General features: G+C 40.0%; 2 protein-coding genes across 8 annotated transcripts in view; one reads left to right on the plus strand and one right to left on the minus strand.

Moving 5' to 3' along the window:
• CNNM2 (cyclin and CBS domain divalent metal cation transport mediator 2) overlaps positions 1 to 1,939 on the plus strand; it is a 154,921-nt gene extending 152,982 nt beyond the window's left edge. For both annotated transcript variants that reach the window (XR_004278842.1, XM_032313646.1), the window contains one exon: positions 1,447 to 1,939. Coding sequence is in view for 1 of the 2 variants with exons in the window: in XM_032313646.1 (XP_032169537.1) it covers positions 1,447 to 1,473 (27 nt within the window). In the remaining variant the exon portion in view is untranslated. The remainder of the gene's footprint in view (positions 1 to 1,446) is intronic.
• The window catches only part of NT5C2 (5'-nucleotidase, cytosolic II), an 86,773-nt gene continuing 72,674 nt past the window's right edge, over positions 620 to 14,718 (minus strand). For 5 of the 6 annotated variants that reach the window (XM_032313650.1, XM_032313649.1, XM_032313651.1 and 2 more), the window contains 13 exons: positions 12,042 to 12,133; positions 11,844 to 11,901; positions 10,697 to 10,790; positions 9,690 to 9,743; positions 7,642 to 7,725; positions 6,560 to 6,601; positions 5,395 to 5,502; positions 5,040 to 5,106; positions 4,008 to 4,178; positions 2,587 to 2,638; positions 2,402 to 2,462; positions 2,096 to 2,272; positions 620 to 1,364 (listed from right to left, as the gene is read on the minus strand). In XM_032313650.1, coding sequence (XP_032169541.1) covers positions 1,128 to 1,364; positions 2,096 to 2,272; positions 2,402 to 2,462; positions 2,587 to 2,638; positions 4,008 to 4,178; positions 5,040 to 5,106; positions 5,395 to 5,502; positions 6,560 to 6,601; positions 7,642 to 7,725; positions 9,690 to 9,743; positions 10,697 to 10,790; positions 11,844 to 11,901; positions 12,042 to 12,133 — 1,297 coding nt within the window. In that variant the 3' untranslated portion in view covers positions 620 to 1,127. Of the gene's footprint in view, positions 1,365 to 2,095; positions 2,273 to 2,401; positions 2,463 to 2,586; positions 2,639 to 4,007; positions 4,179 to 5,039; positions 5,107 to 5,394; positions 5,503 to 6,559; positions 6,602 to 7,641; positions 7,726 to 9,689; positions 9,744 to 10,696; positions 10,791 to 11,535; positions 11,645 to 11,843; positions 11,902 to 12,041; positions 12,134 to 14,718 lie in introns of those variants that run through there. The other variant, XM_032313654.1, reaches the window with a different exon arrangement.

Below are 14,718 nucleotides of genomic sequence, written 5' to 3' on the forward strand. Positions count from 1 at the left end.
TTCTAGAGCAGCTAATCTACACTCTGTGTTCACCAGTAAGAACGGAAGGAAGGTCTGAAGGGTCAAGGACAAGTCTACACTACTGCGGGAACGGCTGTAGGCCACTCTGCACCTGTGGGACTAATACCCTAATGAACACAGTAGTGATCCATTCTGGTTCAAAACAAGAAGTGATTTCTCCTGGGATTCGGAATTTACTCACACTGATTGTGCCCTGTGCTCTAGTAAGGTTCTAACCTTACAGAGCCCTCTTCCCATCCTCTCAAGCTAGACTTTGAGCTCAGCAGTCCACCCTGGCCCAAACTAAGGAATTCACTCATAATGGAAGGAGGTTCCTCCTTTTCTTTTCACAGGGCTTGCTCCTTTGCCCTCTTGCAGCTAAATTTTTTCTATAGATTGATCCCAGATGAGAAAAAGACAGTTTCTGATACATTTCTGCTATCAAAAAAAATGTAAGGAAAAAAAATGTAAGAGATGAAGACTTGTACCTCAAAACAGAATCACTCGCTGCAGTGCCTTCCAGACCAGCCCTACAGCAAACCAAATACTTACACAAGGCCACTAAAGCCCCCAGTCTGCCCAGAGGCACAGAGGACGCTTCAAAGCTTATAAAAGGAACCTTGGCCTTAACAGAAGACTACATTTGATAATGGAAACAATATATTTCTCCACTGATATACAATACTATGTGATGCACTGAAAATTTCAGGATGGATTTTGGAGTAAGAACACAATTTGTAACACAACATCATTTTGGATCACCTCTTCCCATCACCCTTGCTCCACTCCGAGACTCTCCACCACCCCAGGTGTATCCAGCGCACACTGAGGAAACAAGACAAGGAAACGGTGTCACAAGCCACGATGGAGCCATCCTCATGCAGTTCTGCCCGGCTTTCCCCTCGCTTGCTTTCAATACAGACTCCATTACAATTTGAACCATCTGCAAAGAGTGCAAACAAAACTAAAAAGTATCTCTCTATGATGAGAATATTTTAAAGTCTTCAGAAACCTTCCAGATGTACCTTTGACAGAGCTCCCCCACCCACCGCTAGAACCCATCCTTTGCTCCTGTGAGTCCTGCCAGGCTTGTTTAATGGGTGCTCAGTTTTGGTTCTTATTCCTCCTTATTCTTCTTCCTCTTCCTCCTCCTCATCATCATCTTCATCATGGCAGTGTGTAATTTCCTGGGGAGCCAGTGGGAAGAGGTTGGGGGGTTTAATCTCACTAATTGACCGCGTCAACTGGTGCCGCTTGTAGTCGGTATCTTTGAAATCAACCGATGTGCGGTTCCGAGTGGCAAGAGGGGACTCCATTTCATTGATGTCTACATGTGTGTGTTCCACCGTTGACTCATGAGGCATCTAGAACAAAGTCAGAGGTTCAGAAAGCCAGTGGAGTAAAACAGTTTCCTAAATCCTCACCCCTCCTTCTCCTGTGTGTTAGGTGGCTGTGCAGAGGCGTGTCTCCTGATCAAAGGCCCAGCCCATTCCGATACTGAAGCATCTTCCTAGAACTACCTCAAGCTGCCGCCTTCTCCTCTTCCACCCTTAAAACTGTCCAGATCATTACAGCCGGAAACAAGAAAAGATGGGATAGAAGATTCATAATTCACAGCAAACAGAAGTCCTAAACTACAGATCAGTACATATATAGTAGCACTAATAAGAGAAACACGGTTTTTATATAAATGCTAATGAAAGAGGAACATCTTCCCTACTCAAACTTTTAATGTAGTACGTTGCAGAGTAAAGTTATATCCTTTAACATCTGATCTTGATCCTACTTTCTCAGAGATGCCTTTTGTGCAACCATGTAACCTATTCATGGGCTTTTGTGCAGTAGAAAGGACGGACCCAGGAACAACTGGGTGGCTCAGCTGGTTAAGCATCTGCCTTCGGCTCAGGTCATGATCCCAAGGTCCTGCTTCTCCCTCTGCCTGCCGCTCCCCCTACTTGTGCTCTGACAAATAAAACTTGAAGACATTAAAAAAAAAAGACCCAAACTCTCCTGTGCCACCCCACAAACCCGGCTGCAGATCTCAGTCTTAAGAGTGTATCTTAATTATAACTGGCCCAAGACTCTATTAACTCACCAAGACGTGGGCAGCTCTGAAGAGGTAGCTGAATGGATAATACAGCAGGTTGATGAAAGACGCTGCATAGAGATCAGCATATCGCATCACCTGACTGGCAAAGAGGGTCTGCCGGGAGCCACTGCGAAACAGGCTTCCCATCATCCCATAGCACATGTCCATGTCATGAGTTACTTTCTAAAAGAGAGAAAGGATTGAATTCAAATATTTACTGAGTGCCAGCTATGTGCCAACCCCTATATATAACAGAACTATAAAAAGAAAAACTTGATCTTCCAAGTTTTCTCCCAAATTCCATTTGGATACCTTAATACGTCTCTGGATGGAACTAATGTCTGGGCGCTCGTTGCTGCTGCTGTCAAGATGCCTGGAGATGAAAAGAAAACTCCACTAAAAATCTCTAGAAAAGATGTCTCTTACACCTAGCTAACTCCCAAAGAGGTAGAGGGGTTTTAGGGAAGAAATATTTGTCTTGAAAGTGTAGAACTTACTTGTAGAGTTCAGCCAAGAAAATATCCAAGCTCTGAAGCTCTTCAAAAAGTGCTAAAGTTTGGAAGGAAAAGAAAAATGTTTTAAGGAAAGAAGCATTCAGTTTAAAACTTCTGCTAGAACTAAATTAAAAGGCTGCAGATAGGATGGAAAAGTAAAGCTACAGGTGAGTGTACAAAATGACTTCCTTCTCCTACTTCAGGAAAACCCACTCCTGCCCTGTATGGGATCTGGCAGCAGATAAAAGCCATGATTTCTTCTTTAACTGCCTTTCCTCCTATTTCAACACGGCTGGCTACGACTCTCCAAGTGAACGCAGACTCTGAGCTTACAAAGTGCTAATTCACATGCCATCTCTGGTGTGTAGCAAACATCTGTTAGCCGTTCCATTTTCAGATCAAAGAATGAGGAGTAAATGAAGTGTCCGGAGTCACAAGTCTAGGAAATAGAACCAAATCAACTAGATCTACAGAATTTCCTAGGTGGAAAGTTGAAAATGGGGATGAAAAGCTAGCCCAAGAATGCCACTAAGGACAAGCAACAGCCAGTATCTGTTGCATGCTTTCGAGGTGTTCCAGTCTTTCTCAACCTGGCTTCTCCAAAGAGAATTAAGCCCTAATGGATTTACTGTATATAACAAATTTTATCATTTTTGGGAGAAATGAAAATCATGCAAATCAACTTCTCGGTTCTGTGGCTCAGATGAGGAACTCATGGCTGTTACCTGTATTTTCTTTCTACACACATTACACCCCAGTTAAGTCTCAACGAAGTAGGTATTATCCTCATTTTCACATCTGAGGAAACTAAAGCACAAGGTGTTTCAGAAACTTCTAAGGGCGTGAAGATCTTAAGTAGTAAAGCTGGGGTCAGGACCTGAGGCAGTACCTTTCCACATGCTGTGGGTGATGCTAGCAAGGACTAGCTGGAGAGCTTACATGTCAAACATCTTTACATAACTAGACCTACACCTCAATTCAGCATACAGTTCAGAGAATACAATTTGGCCTCATTCTCAGAAGAGCAGGGGAAAAAAAAAAAAAGACATTACCACTCAGAGCCATCAATGCCCCCAAATCACTGATACAGGCTCGTGACAGAGACTGGAACTAGAAGGTGTGGTTGGAAAATATGGGACCACAGAGGAAAGTGGAATTCACAGTTTAGTTGCTACAGTAATATAACTCAGGATAGCAACATTCTATGCTTAACTAGGAAGGAATTCAAGAAGGCGGAACAAGATAACCTCCCCTATTTCCTCAAATTCTGGAGTTCTACACCACACCTGGCTAGAGGGAAGTATTCAAATATCTTAGGACTACCTCTGCCCCTTTCTCCCCACATAAAAAGTAATGAGTTCATTAAAGAGGCCTGATACACAGCTGGTCCTCAGGATATAAAAGTAAGAGTAATGGCTCCTTACCACTCTTATCAGTCCAGACATGGAGCTCCTGTGCAAGTTCAGGAATCACCAAGAAAGTTCGCCAACCTTGCCGTTTCTTTGATTTTAAAATGTCTCCAAAAATGTGATCTCCAATATATAAAATGTCTTTGCCCTTGGCTCCCAACAGATCGCAGACTGTATCCGATGAACCTGAAACGATGGAATGAACAATGGGAAGACAAAAATGTCTCCACATTAAAAACCAGCATTTTAGGTACCATAACCATTAAATACTGTACAAATTTTATTCTTATGCAAGGAACAGACTAGAAAAAGGGCTCACTTTTCCTAAAGACCTACCACTATTTTTTTTCATCATTCCTTTTATTGCCTCTAAGGCAAGGCCTTCAGTTCCACTGTGTGAACCAGGCCTCTCAGTTACCAAATCCAAGAGCAACAACTACGTCTCAGTTTTAGTGACTATATCCCTCCAAAAGTACCACCATTTTCTCATCATAGATCTGACAATGTGGCTTCGTTCAACTATTTCTCACTGAAACAAAATCTGCATATCTGTGTCCATAAGGGCTCCCTGAGGATCCCTTTGAGAACTGCCTCAAATAGGGAAAAGGATGAAGAAAAATTGATCTTTTTAGGAAAATCAAAGACTCATTAAGTTGGGGCACCTGGGTAGCTCAGTTGGTTAAGTGTCTGCCTTTGGCTCAGGTCATGGTCTCTGGGATGGAGCCCTGCATCGGGCTCCCTGCTCAGGGGGGAGTCTGCTGCTCCCTCGGCCCCTGCTCACGTGCACACACACTCTTCTTTCTCAAATAAATCTTAAAACCAAAAAAAAACCCCCACGAAACTCCTTAGGTCATACTAACAGCTGCTCAAACCCATTCTCCCTGACTCCTTTTGCATGAGTAGGGGACCAAAGCATTTACCTCCAGCAGACAATATCTTAAGGATGCTAAAAAGTATGGGTCGCACTATGCCAGGAGGACACCAAAGCTTCCACAAAGGAGTCTGAACAAAGACTTAAAACTAAATAAAGGGAAATCTGTGACTCACCTCCTGAGTAGACGATGCCATGCTGTAACGGGCCTGTGTAGGTACCAATTTTCAGCTTGCCAGTCTTCTGTGAGGAGAGAAGACGGGACTTTGTAATAATTTATTGTTCAGTCACAATTGCCACCCAAAATGTGATTTGGATAGGCAGCTAAATGAACAGCACTTTTGAATTATATTCTTTGGGATTTATTTGGCTCTCTCAACTAAGATGTTTAAAACTTAGATTAAATTAAAAAAAAAAAAAAAAGATATGGCTAATCAGTTAAACATACCTGTTTCCTTAGGAAGAATAAGAGTAGGGAAAGGAGAAATACGAAGGACAGGGGCTAGCAGACAGATCACCCCCTCGACTTACAGTATCCACCTGGCGTAGTACTGTGCCTTCTCCAAAAAAGAGTGGCTTCCGTGCATCTACCAAGATCAGGTCAAAGTAGGACTGCCACGGTCGATGGGAACTCCCAGGCTGATGAAGATGAGAAAGAGCAGAAGCCAAAACATCACTCCTAACCTTGAGGCACTAGTATTTAATCTCACTCAGATGTAAGGAGTGTAGACATATTAAGTATACCCAGAAAATCCCACTCTTCTGTTAAAAACAGCATGTTCTAATATAAGCCACATTCTTTTGGAAGCAAGCAAGGTAAAAACATAAATTTTATCTACTAATTTTTTCACAGCAACTTAACATATGAAGGAAAGTGCTCACACTCTGAAATGGGCTAACAGAGGCACAAAGGGGACAAGGACAGATGCAAATTAATACTCAAGAGAGATTAAGAAAGAGGCAGATCAGCATTAGAACTGAAGTATACAAACTAACATGGAACTACTACTAGCAAATTTTACTGGTTATGTTCTCAGAATAATGGCTCATATTGCAGGCTTATCACAGCACTAACCTAGAAGTTATGCCCATTAACCTTATTTCCACCCTGAAACAGAACCATGCTATTAAACTTTTAAGGTCAACTGAAGAGCAGTGCATACTGTGCTTTTGGGCGATCTCAAAACAGATTTACTGATATTTACTCAGGCCTAGTAGTAAAATCCCTCAAGCATGTGACTAAGTTGCAATGAGTTTTCCTTAAATCTAAGTGTAGTCCTACTGCAGGAAAAAAGACTTCTCTGCTAAATATCAAAGCTAACTGTTCTCTTGGCACAGAACTCAGCAATAACTAAGACCAGTATCCAGAAGCTTTCAAGAATATATATATTTTCTGTTTCTTTTAATCAGATGTCTTCCTCAACCTGAAAATTCCTATCTTCGCCACACAAACTTAACAATGCTGCATAATGTTATTCTGCTCCCATCCCACTAAAGAACACAAATATCTCTCCCTCTTATTTCTGTCTGCCTGGTTTTCAAAACTCTAGCAATGTTATACTATACTAGCTCCTACATTATTTCTAACGTTAATCAAGATTTCTAGATGAGTTCTGAATTCCCTTACTCTCAATATTCCAAGATGACTAAACGTATTAGTACTATAAGCAATGATCTATTAAGTTATATATAGTACCTTGGGGCCATGTGGGAAATCAAACAGGTAAGTCATAATTTTCTGGAAAAAAGAAATCCAACGTAAGGTCCATATACTACTTTTGCAAAAGATAAAAAGCACCTTAAAAAAAAAAAATCAAACCCAAGTTTTTCATGAGACATGTCTTTTTCAATAAAGGACTCATCACATTCTTGTTTCCTCTAAGTTTATGAAACTGTAACAACTGAAGCCAGAAATTACTGCTTCATCAAACAAAACGGACATTGTCGGTAAGACGTAGGCTTCTTCTGGGATGTATTTTTGTATACTTCGTCCACATACTCTTACCCGATATTCTCCTGGAGGGCTGGAACATACATTTGGAATGGTATCTGAGGTAAAGGCACTGAGAAAACTGCTGACTCATGGGAATAATATACCTTGGCCGCCTAACTATTGTTCCTAGATTAACCAAGCCAATGAGCCATTGGATTTGTTGGCTTTGTAAGACTGCTTACTCCAGATCACTTTTCTAAATCAAGATTTTATATAAAGTGAATCAGGCGGCATGGAGCTGTCTGCTAGTACTATAAACTTGTGACAGTTTTAGCAAAAATAAGATGAGGGCAAGGAGTTAAAGCAGCTTTTCTACATGCTTTAATCATGGTAAAAAAAAAAAAATTTAAGTTATATAGTAGTAAATTTTGATGGCTAAGAGTCAAAACATCTTTGCACCATCTACTGCTGTCTGGCTCCCAACAGCAGGGAGGGCATTTACATATGTACAATAAATAAATGTGTGACTTCTCAAATTTATATAAATGCTGTACCACGGAGACAGAGAAGCCATTTTAATCAGCACAAATGTTTTAAATAACCTCCAAATTAAAACTTTAAGTTAGCCAACTGTAATCAGGGAAAATAGTCAAATGAAACATTGAGAAAAATCGGAGAACCACTCTGATGTAGCCCTTATACTATAGAAATTTTTTCACTCTGCTCTCAAAATGAAATGGCAAAAAACTACCCTCACTTAACAAACTACTGTCCTCAGTATCTTCACAGTTCTTTAGGCCAAAATAATTCTTCTGTAAAGACAAATAGGAATATTAAGCACTTACATCTGTATACTTATAGTCACTGTTGGTGGCAAGAAACACTTTCCCTACTTCCTTCATTCGGCTCAGAAGCAAAGGCAGTTTTCCCTGCAATGTAATATGATTATGAGTGAAACACTAAAACACAAATACATACTCATTTACACTTGGACTTTTGTCCACTGGAATAAGAACAGAGGATGCCCTTCAAGGGTTGGTTGGTTTCAGAATTTTATATTTAAAAGATCACATTAGGGGCACCTGGGTGACTCAGTGGATTAAGCCTCTGCCTTTGGCTCAGGTCATGATCTCAGGGTCCTGGGATCGAGCCCCACATCGGGCTCTCCGCTTAGCGGGGAGCCTGCTTCCCCCTCTCTCTGCCTGCCTCTCTGCCTACTTGTGATCTCTCTCTCTCTCTGTCAAATAAATAAAATCTTAAAAGACCACATTATCACTATGCATGAATTAAGTATTAATATATATAGTATACATGGTATATATAATGTATAGGTTTATTTATAAAATTATACAGATGATATGCTTATTAAAAACACCTTGGGGCACCTGGCTGGCTCAGTCAGTGGAGCACCCATCTCTTGCGCTCAGGGATGTGAGTCTGAGCCCCCCACTGGGTGTAGAGATTATCAAAAAACAAAAAAAAATTTAAAAATTTCTTTAAAAATAACAAAAACATCTCTACCTTCCTCATGTCTACCTCAGCAAAGAGTTTAAATTACCTTGTAATCTCAAAGTACCTGAATGAAGTATGTAAAGGGTCAGGAAAAGCTGATTTTAAATATTCATGTTAGAGAATGCATGCACAATCGCATGTACTCTCCTGAACCCCTCAATGTTCTCTCTTGAAACAACAGAGTGGAAGTGGGAGTAGAGGGTAAATAGGAGGTACAGACTGAAAACAATTTAGAAATCTGTACCAAAGTACCTTGAAGAAATATTGCATTGTGTTACTCTGTGAGAAAAGGAAGAAGTATCTCATCTTGGAGCTATGTATGTTTCCTTTTTATTTTAAAATAATTCCCTGAGCCTGGTTGGCATGATCCCAGGGTGCTGGGATTGAGTCCCACACATCAGACTCCTTGCTCAGCAGGGAGCCTGCTTCTCCACCTGCGTGCCACTCCCTCTGCTTATGCTCTCTCTCTGACAAATAAATATTTTTAAAACTATAAAATAAAAATAAGATAAAATAATTAGTGCTTGGGTGGCTGAGTAGGTTATGTGGCTGACTTTTGGTTTTGGCTCAGGTCATGATCTCAGGGTTGTGGGATCGAGCCCCAGACAGGGCTCCCTCTCCTTCTCCCATCTCCTCTGCTCTCCCACCAGCTTGTGGACACAAACTCTCACTCACTACCACAAACAAACAAAATCTTCAAAAATAATCCAGACTTAAAGAAAAGTCAGGAAAAGAGTACATTCAGTATATTCTTCATCAAGCTTCCCTTAATATTCAGATCTTACATAAACATAGCACAATGATCAAAACTAAGAAATTAACACTGGTACAAACTACAGATTTTTAAAATCTTCCAAGAAATCTTAAAGCTTTCCTCATTATTCCCTACTGATTTAATTTAAATAATGGTCACATATATGTACATTTTTTAGGTTATCTAGTGCTCTGATTTTGATTTGGATCACATTCAGGTGTGACCTGTGGCCTTACCCCTTACCAACTGTATGAACTTGGGCAAGTTATATAACCTCTGTTACTCAGTTTCTTTAACTATACAACAGAGGTAACAATACTTACTCTCAGGGTTCTATGGAAGATTAAATGGCATATAATCACTTAGTACAGTGATGAGCACATAGTAACTACTCTAGCTACTCTTATCATTAGAGCTAAAAGGATAAATGAAATACTAGCTCTTTTTGCCTATGAACAAATAGGAAAAACTGTATTAGGACCTATGTTCTGGCTGAAAATTTCTCGTGATTATACTTGATGCATATTATATGCAGACAAAGAAGTATCTTCCCTTGTCCATTTCATTATAATAGGCTTGTTATTCATTTCCATGATTTGCAAATCTATTTTCCCCTTTATTACTTACATCTTTGACTACATACTTCTCAAGATTTTCAACTGTCTTTTCCTTAAGAGAGCCCTAGGGGAAGGAAAGAAAAAAAACTCAGTTATTAACAGTTTATAAGAAAAATTATGTCTACTATCAACCAAATGCATTTCTTAAGTATTTACCAAAAGGCAAAAGTAGATAAACTAGACAGGGCCATGATAAAGCAGCAGATGTGATTTGCTGGACTCTGCCTCCAAAATGTGTTTATTTTTTTTTATTTTTTTTTTTAAAGATTTTATTTATTCATTTGACACAGAGAGATCACAAGTAGGCAGAGAGGCAGGCAGAGAGAGAGAGAGAGGAGGAAGCAGGCTCCCCGCGGAGCAGAGAACCCGATGCGGGACTCCATCCCAGGACCCTGAGATCATGACCTGAGCCGAAGGCAGCGGCTTAACCCACTGAGTCACCCAGGCGCCCCAAAATGTGTTTAAAATCTAAAACTCTTTTTATTTTGAACTAGAAATCTAAAGGAATTTCCTGTTTTATTCAGTACAATTTATAGTAAATGTAATATTAGTATTACTAGTCAAGCAGGAGGTATCTGGAAAAAAAGTCCTTAATCATCCTCAAAGAGTAGGGTTAAGTATAATCTTAACACTAAAATCTCTTCTAAGTTGGGGCGCCTGGGTGGCTGAGTGGGTTAAAGCATCTGCCGTTAGCTCAGGTCATGATCCCAGGGTCCTGGGATTGAGTCCCGCATCGGGCTCTGCTTGGCAGGGAGTCTGCTTCCTCCTCTCTCTCTCTGCCTACTTGTGATCTCTCTCTCTGTCAAATAAATAAATAAATAAATAATCATTTTAAAAAAAAAAAAAAAACTAGAAGACAAGAACAAAAATATTCTAGAGAGCAGTCACTAGGGGGCAAATCCAATTTTTTCTTTTTAATGGAGGAAAAATTCTGCTGTATTTGCACTTGAAAATGTAACATTAGACCATAAAACCCACACCATTGAGTGAACAGGTGAAACAGTAGCTCCTAGGTACCTTATAATGAACCCAGTCAACAGCATCTCTTACATCCTGGAACATACTTCGGTAAGACATGAAGAGGTCCCCATCTTTAAATCCTGTTTCACAGCTATACAAAGATGAAAAGAACATGACAGGGATTCCAAAAGAGAGTAAATAAGATGAACACCAAACACTGCCCCGGGGACCCAAAGGTTCCATTATCACATGGATAAAGGCTGCGGCTAATTAGGAAAATAATTACTCCCTAAAGAAAATCCATTTTGACCATATAGTATATTGACCATATAGTATATTGTATTCAATGGAATACAATAATTGTGAACAAATATAATGTGATAGAATAATATACTGAAGTGGAAGCTAAAAGGTCAGTTCCAAAAATATCATGTTCTTTCATTCATCACTTTCAAGAAACAGGTTCCCATCAAAGAAACGTTTAAAACTTAAAATCGGTAATTTAGGTTCTCTTCATCCTGACTTTTCTGATGTTGTTTCTAGGTAAAGGTATGGCATATTTTCTATTTAACTTTATGACTTAGTGCTCCACCAGATTTAGTGCCTTGAAGCAGACAAGGCCTGGACAGGATAAGAAGTTAGCAAACTCTGACACACATGGCTGAACTTTTAGCAGTAGTTATACAATTTCCCTAAAATAGGAGAGGATAACTTGTTCCAGACTTAAACAAAATTTTACTTCAGGGAGGATACACCATATTCACTCCTCAATCAAATCTCACTGGGCCTAGAAATAAAACTAAATCACCACCCCTGAATGGCTCCTGGGCTGCTGCTGTGAAATGAGTTGGGGGTTTCAGTGTAATTCTGCTTGGACAGATAATCATCACACAAACCTCCCACTCAGTTGTCACAATTAGCACCTCTGCTGGCCGTCTTCATTCCCAGGAGAAGCCAATCAGAAGTGGTCCCTTCCAAACATGGCTGCAGCACACTGGCAAGGAGAGGGGCCGTGTGGGAGCTGAGAGCCTGCATGGAGCTGCTGCCGCTGTCCCATCTCTCGGGCTGGCAATGTGGCATCTCTCACTAGCACTAAATTCACTTCAGAAAAGCAGAAAAGACCTACAATGGCCAGTTCTCTAAAACCCTGTACATTAATTTCAAAAAAATCAATCGGAAAAATAAAGTTATACCATATACATACCTGGTATATCTAGGACAATTAGTAAAAAAATCTACAAGGCAGGCCAACAGGTAGGTCTCTGAAAAATGAAGAATAGATATTCATAAGCTATAAGTGAGATAATTTGAAGTGATCTCATTGTTTCCCTTGGACAAGGACAAATGATCACGAAAAGAAGGGAAAGCATCCGTAATACACAGGCACAGGGAATGAGTCTACCTGGTAGATTGAAAAGTGTGTTCAGAATGTAAAATCTTTCAGTGTCATCTCGTTGGATAAATTTGTTTGGATACTGCTCTCTAGTTTCTGGTCTGAAAGAAAAAAAACTTTAAATTAACTGACATTCAAGAAATGAACATTGTTAATAGCTATGAGAAATAAGCAACATTCAAAACTTCATTCAAATATGTCGGTGGCTATATTCAAGGAAGGGTTCTAAATATTATATATGAGTAGCTCAGGTTCCAGCTCTTTAAGTTCTCAGTCTGGTAAGGGAGGTGAGTCACATACACAGTTATCACCAGGTAAAAAAAATCACAACTCCCACAAGAAAGGTGCAGAGAGCTATGAGAAAATGGAGGAAGAGGTAATCATTTCAACTAATGGGGTAGGAAAAAAGTAAATGTGGGAATAAGGAGAGGAAAGTCTAGGAAGGATTCATAAAAAAGGTGGCAACAGGAGCTGGTCCTTAAAGGCTCGGTAGACCAATTCAAAAACTAGTCCAGCTGGAGAAGAAAGAGGGGAGCAGAGGAAAATAAAACTAGAAAGATGAATTGAGGCAGATCATGCTATTGTTATTTTTCATTCAGGAGCAACAGAGTGCCACTGATAGGCTATGGGGTTTTTTTGGTTTTTTTGGTCTATGTTTGGTTTTTGCCACAGACAGTTTTTAAGCAGAGCGAAAAAACTATCAGAGCCGAATTATAAAAATATTCAACTAGTAATGATTTTAGGATAAAAAGTAGAAAGAAATGTGATTACACTGCAAAAGTGGCTACAAATTCTTCCTATGCATTGTAATGTCTCCCAATGCAGTTCCTCTGATTAAGAGGCTCGGTCTATTTCTCCATCCTCAAATACAGGCTTGAGTAGTAGCAACAGGGATCCAAGCAGAGGCTTGGAAAACACCTGCATATTCGGGTTTGCCTTCTCTTGCTACCCTTGCACCTCTGAGACTACTGAGTGAATGAGTGGTATAACCTGCTAGAAGCTAAAACACTACACACAGAAATGAGGCCCACCAGCCACAGGCTGCCAAATGCCACACATGTGAGTGAGGCTGTGTCAGAGCAGCAGAGCAGCCCCAGAACTGCCCAGATGACTCTCAGAATTTTGAGCTAAATAAAATGGGTACTGTTTTAAGACACTAAGTTTTGAAATAATTTACTATGCACCAAAAGCTAACTGACACAAAGAAATCAGTTAAGTGGTTATTGCAATTGTCCAGATGAGAGCGGTGGGTTCTGTCCTAGAGTGGTAGCACATTAAAGCTTAAAGGGAAGCATTAGTCAAGAGAGACTGCCAAGGTAAATCAACGAGACCAGGCAACTGGCTGTGGCAGATGAGCGACACGGAGTCAAAGATGATGATGCTCATAGGAAGGTGCCTCTGAGAGGGTGAGAGGGCGGTGGTACCCTTAAGAGAAATATGAAAACTGGGTAAGAAGTAGCTGCAAGAGGAATTCTACTTTGAATACATTAAGTTCAAAGTAAACATATTTTTGTAGGCAATGTGTAGTAAAGGTCAAGAACTTAAAACAGAGATTCAGACTTCAGAGAGAACTGGGGTCACCTACACACAGGTAACAGATGAAGTCATGAAGACTGTTACAGTAGATGAGGCCACTTGCAGTGCAGTGGTGGTGGGGGGCGGGGGTGGAGACAGAATAGACCCATGGAGAACATTAAGGAGCAAAACAGAAAAAAGTTGTTAGAGATGCCCAAAAACCTTGGAGAGTAAAATGAAACACTCTAAGAAGAGGAAGGGGATAGAATTAATAAACAAAAACAGTACAAAGAAACCTAAAAACAGAAAAACTAAAATTTAAAAAGGCACAATTCTCAGGGCGCCTGGCTGGTTCAGTGTGTGTACGACTCTGAATCTTGGGGTTTTGAGTTCGAGTCTCATGTTGGGTGTAGAGTGTGATTAAAAATAAAATATTTTAAAAATGCACATTTCTCACAATGAATATATAACTAATCTACATAAAGGTCATCAACTTTAAAGTTCCTATCAATCTGGGTAAATTCCTACTTGGGTCTGTTAACTACCAGTGGCATAAACTCTAGTTACAAATATAAAATCATATTAGCTCCCTGGCTTAGTCACCCTTCTGAAATAGGAGTTCCCAATAAGGAATAAGTTAGTAGAATATCTCATTTTCTAGCCTTCTAATATTTTCTATAATGAAAATTAAGGTGGAAGGGAATAGTAATGATATGCTTTCCTCAGTCAGGTTTAGTAAGATGACACTGTCTCCCTGGATATCCTTTACTATTCCCTCCACTGTTAAAGTAATTCCTTTACATAAGGATAGTTAACAGTTATTTATTAGGCAATTAGAACCCAAACTGACTTATAAATATAGCTAGCAATTGCATTTTGTTTAAATTAAGTGTCAAATCAGGCTAGCACATATTTAAAATGAAGAAGGAGGGAATGCTAGACTAGGAAGATGGAAGGAACATAGTGACAATACAGAGTACTGCTAACTTTCTATGATTTGCAGAGTAAAGTTTTGATCTCAGTATTAACCTACTCTAAAACTTGAAAGGCCTTTGCCTTGTCCAAAAAAGAGGTCCCAACTCATTGGCAAGGCAGGTAAGCTATGCCTCATGCAGCCCTAAGCTTCCTTCCAGCCTTATCTACCAGTACGCTTCATGGCTCCCTTTCCTTC

The sequence above is a fragment of the Mustela erminea genome, chromosome 14, assembly GCF_009829155.1.
Source record: "Mustela erminea isolate mMusErm1 chromosome 14, mMusErm1.Pri, whole genome shotgun sequence".
Taxonomy (NCBI): Eukaryota; Metazoa; Chordata; class Mammalia; order Carnivora; family Mustelidae; genus Mustela; species Mustela erminea.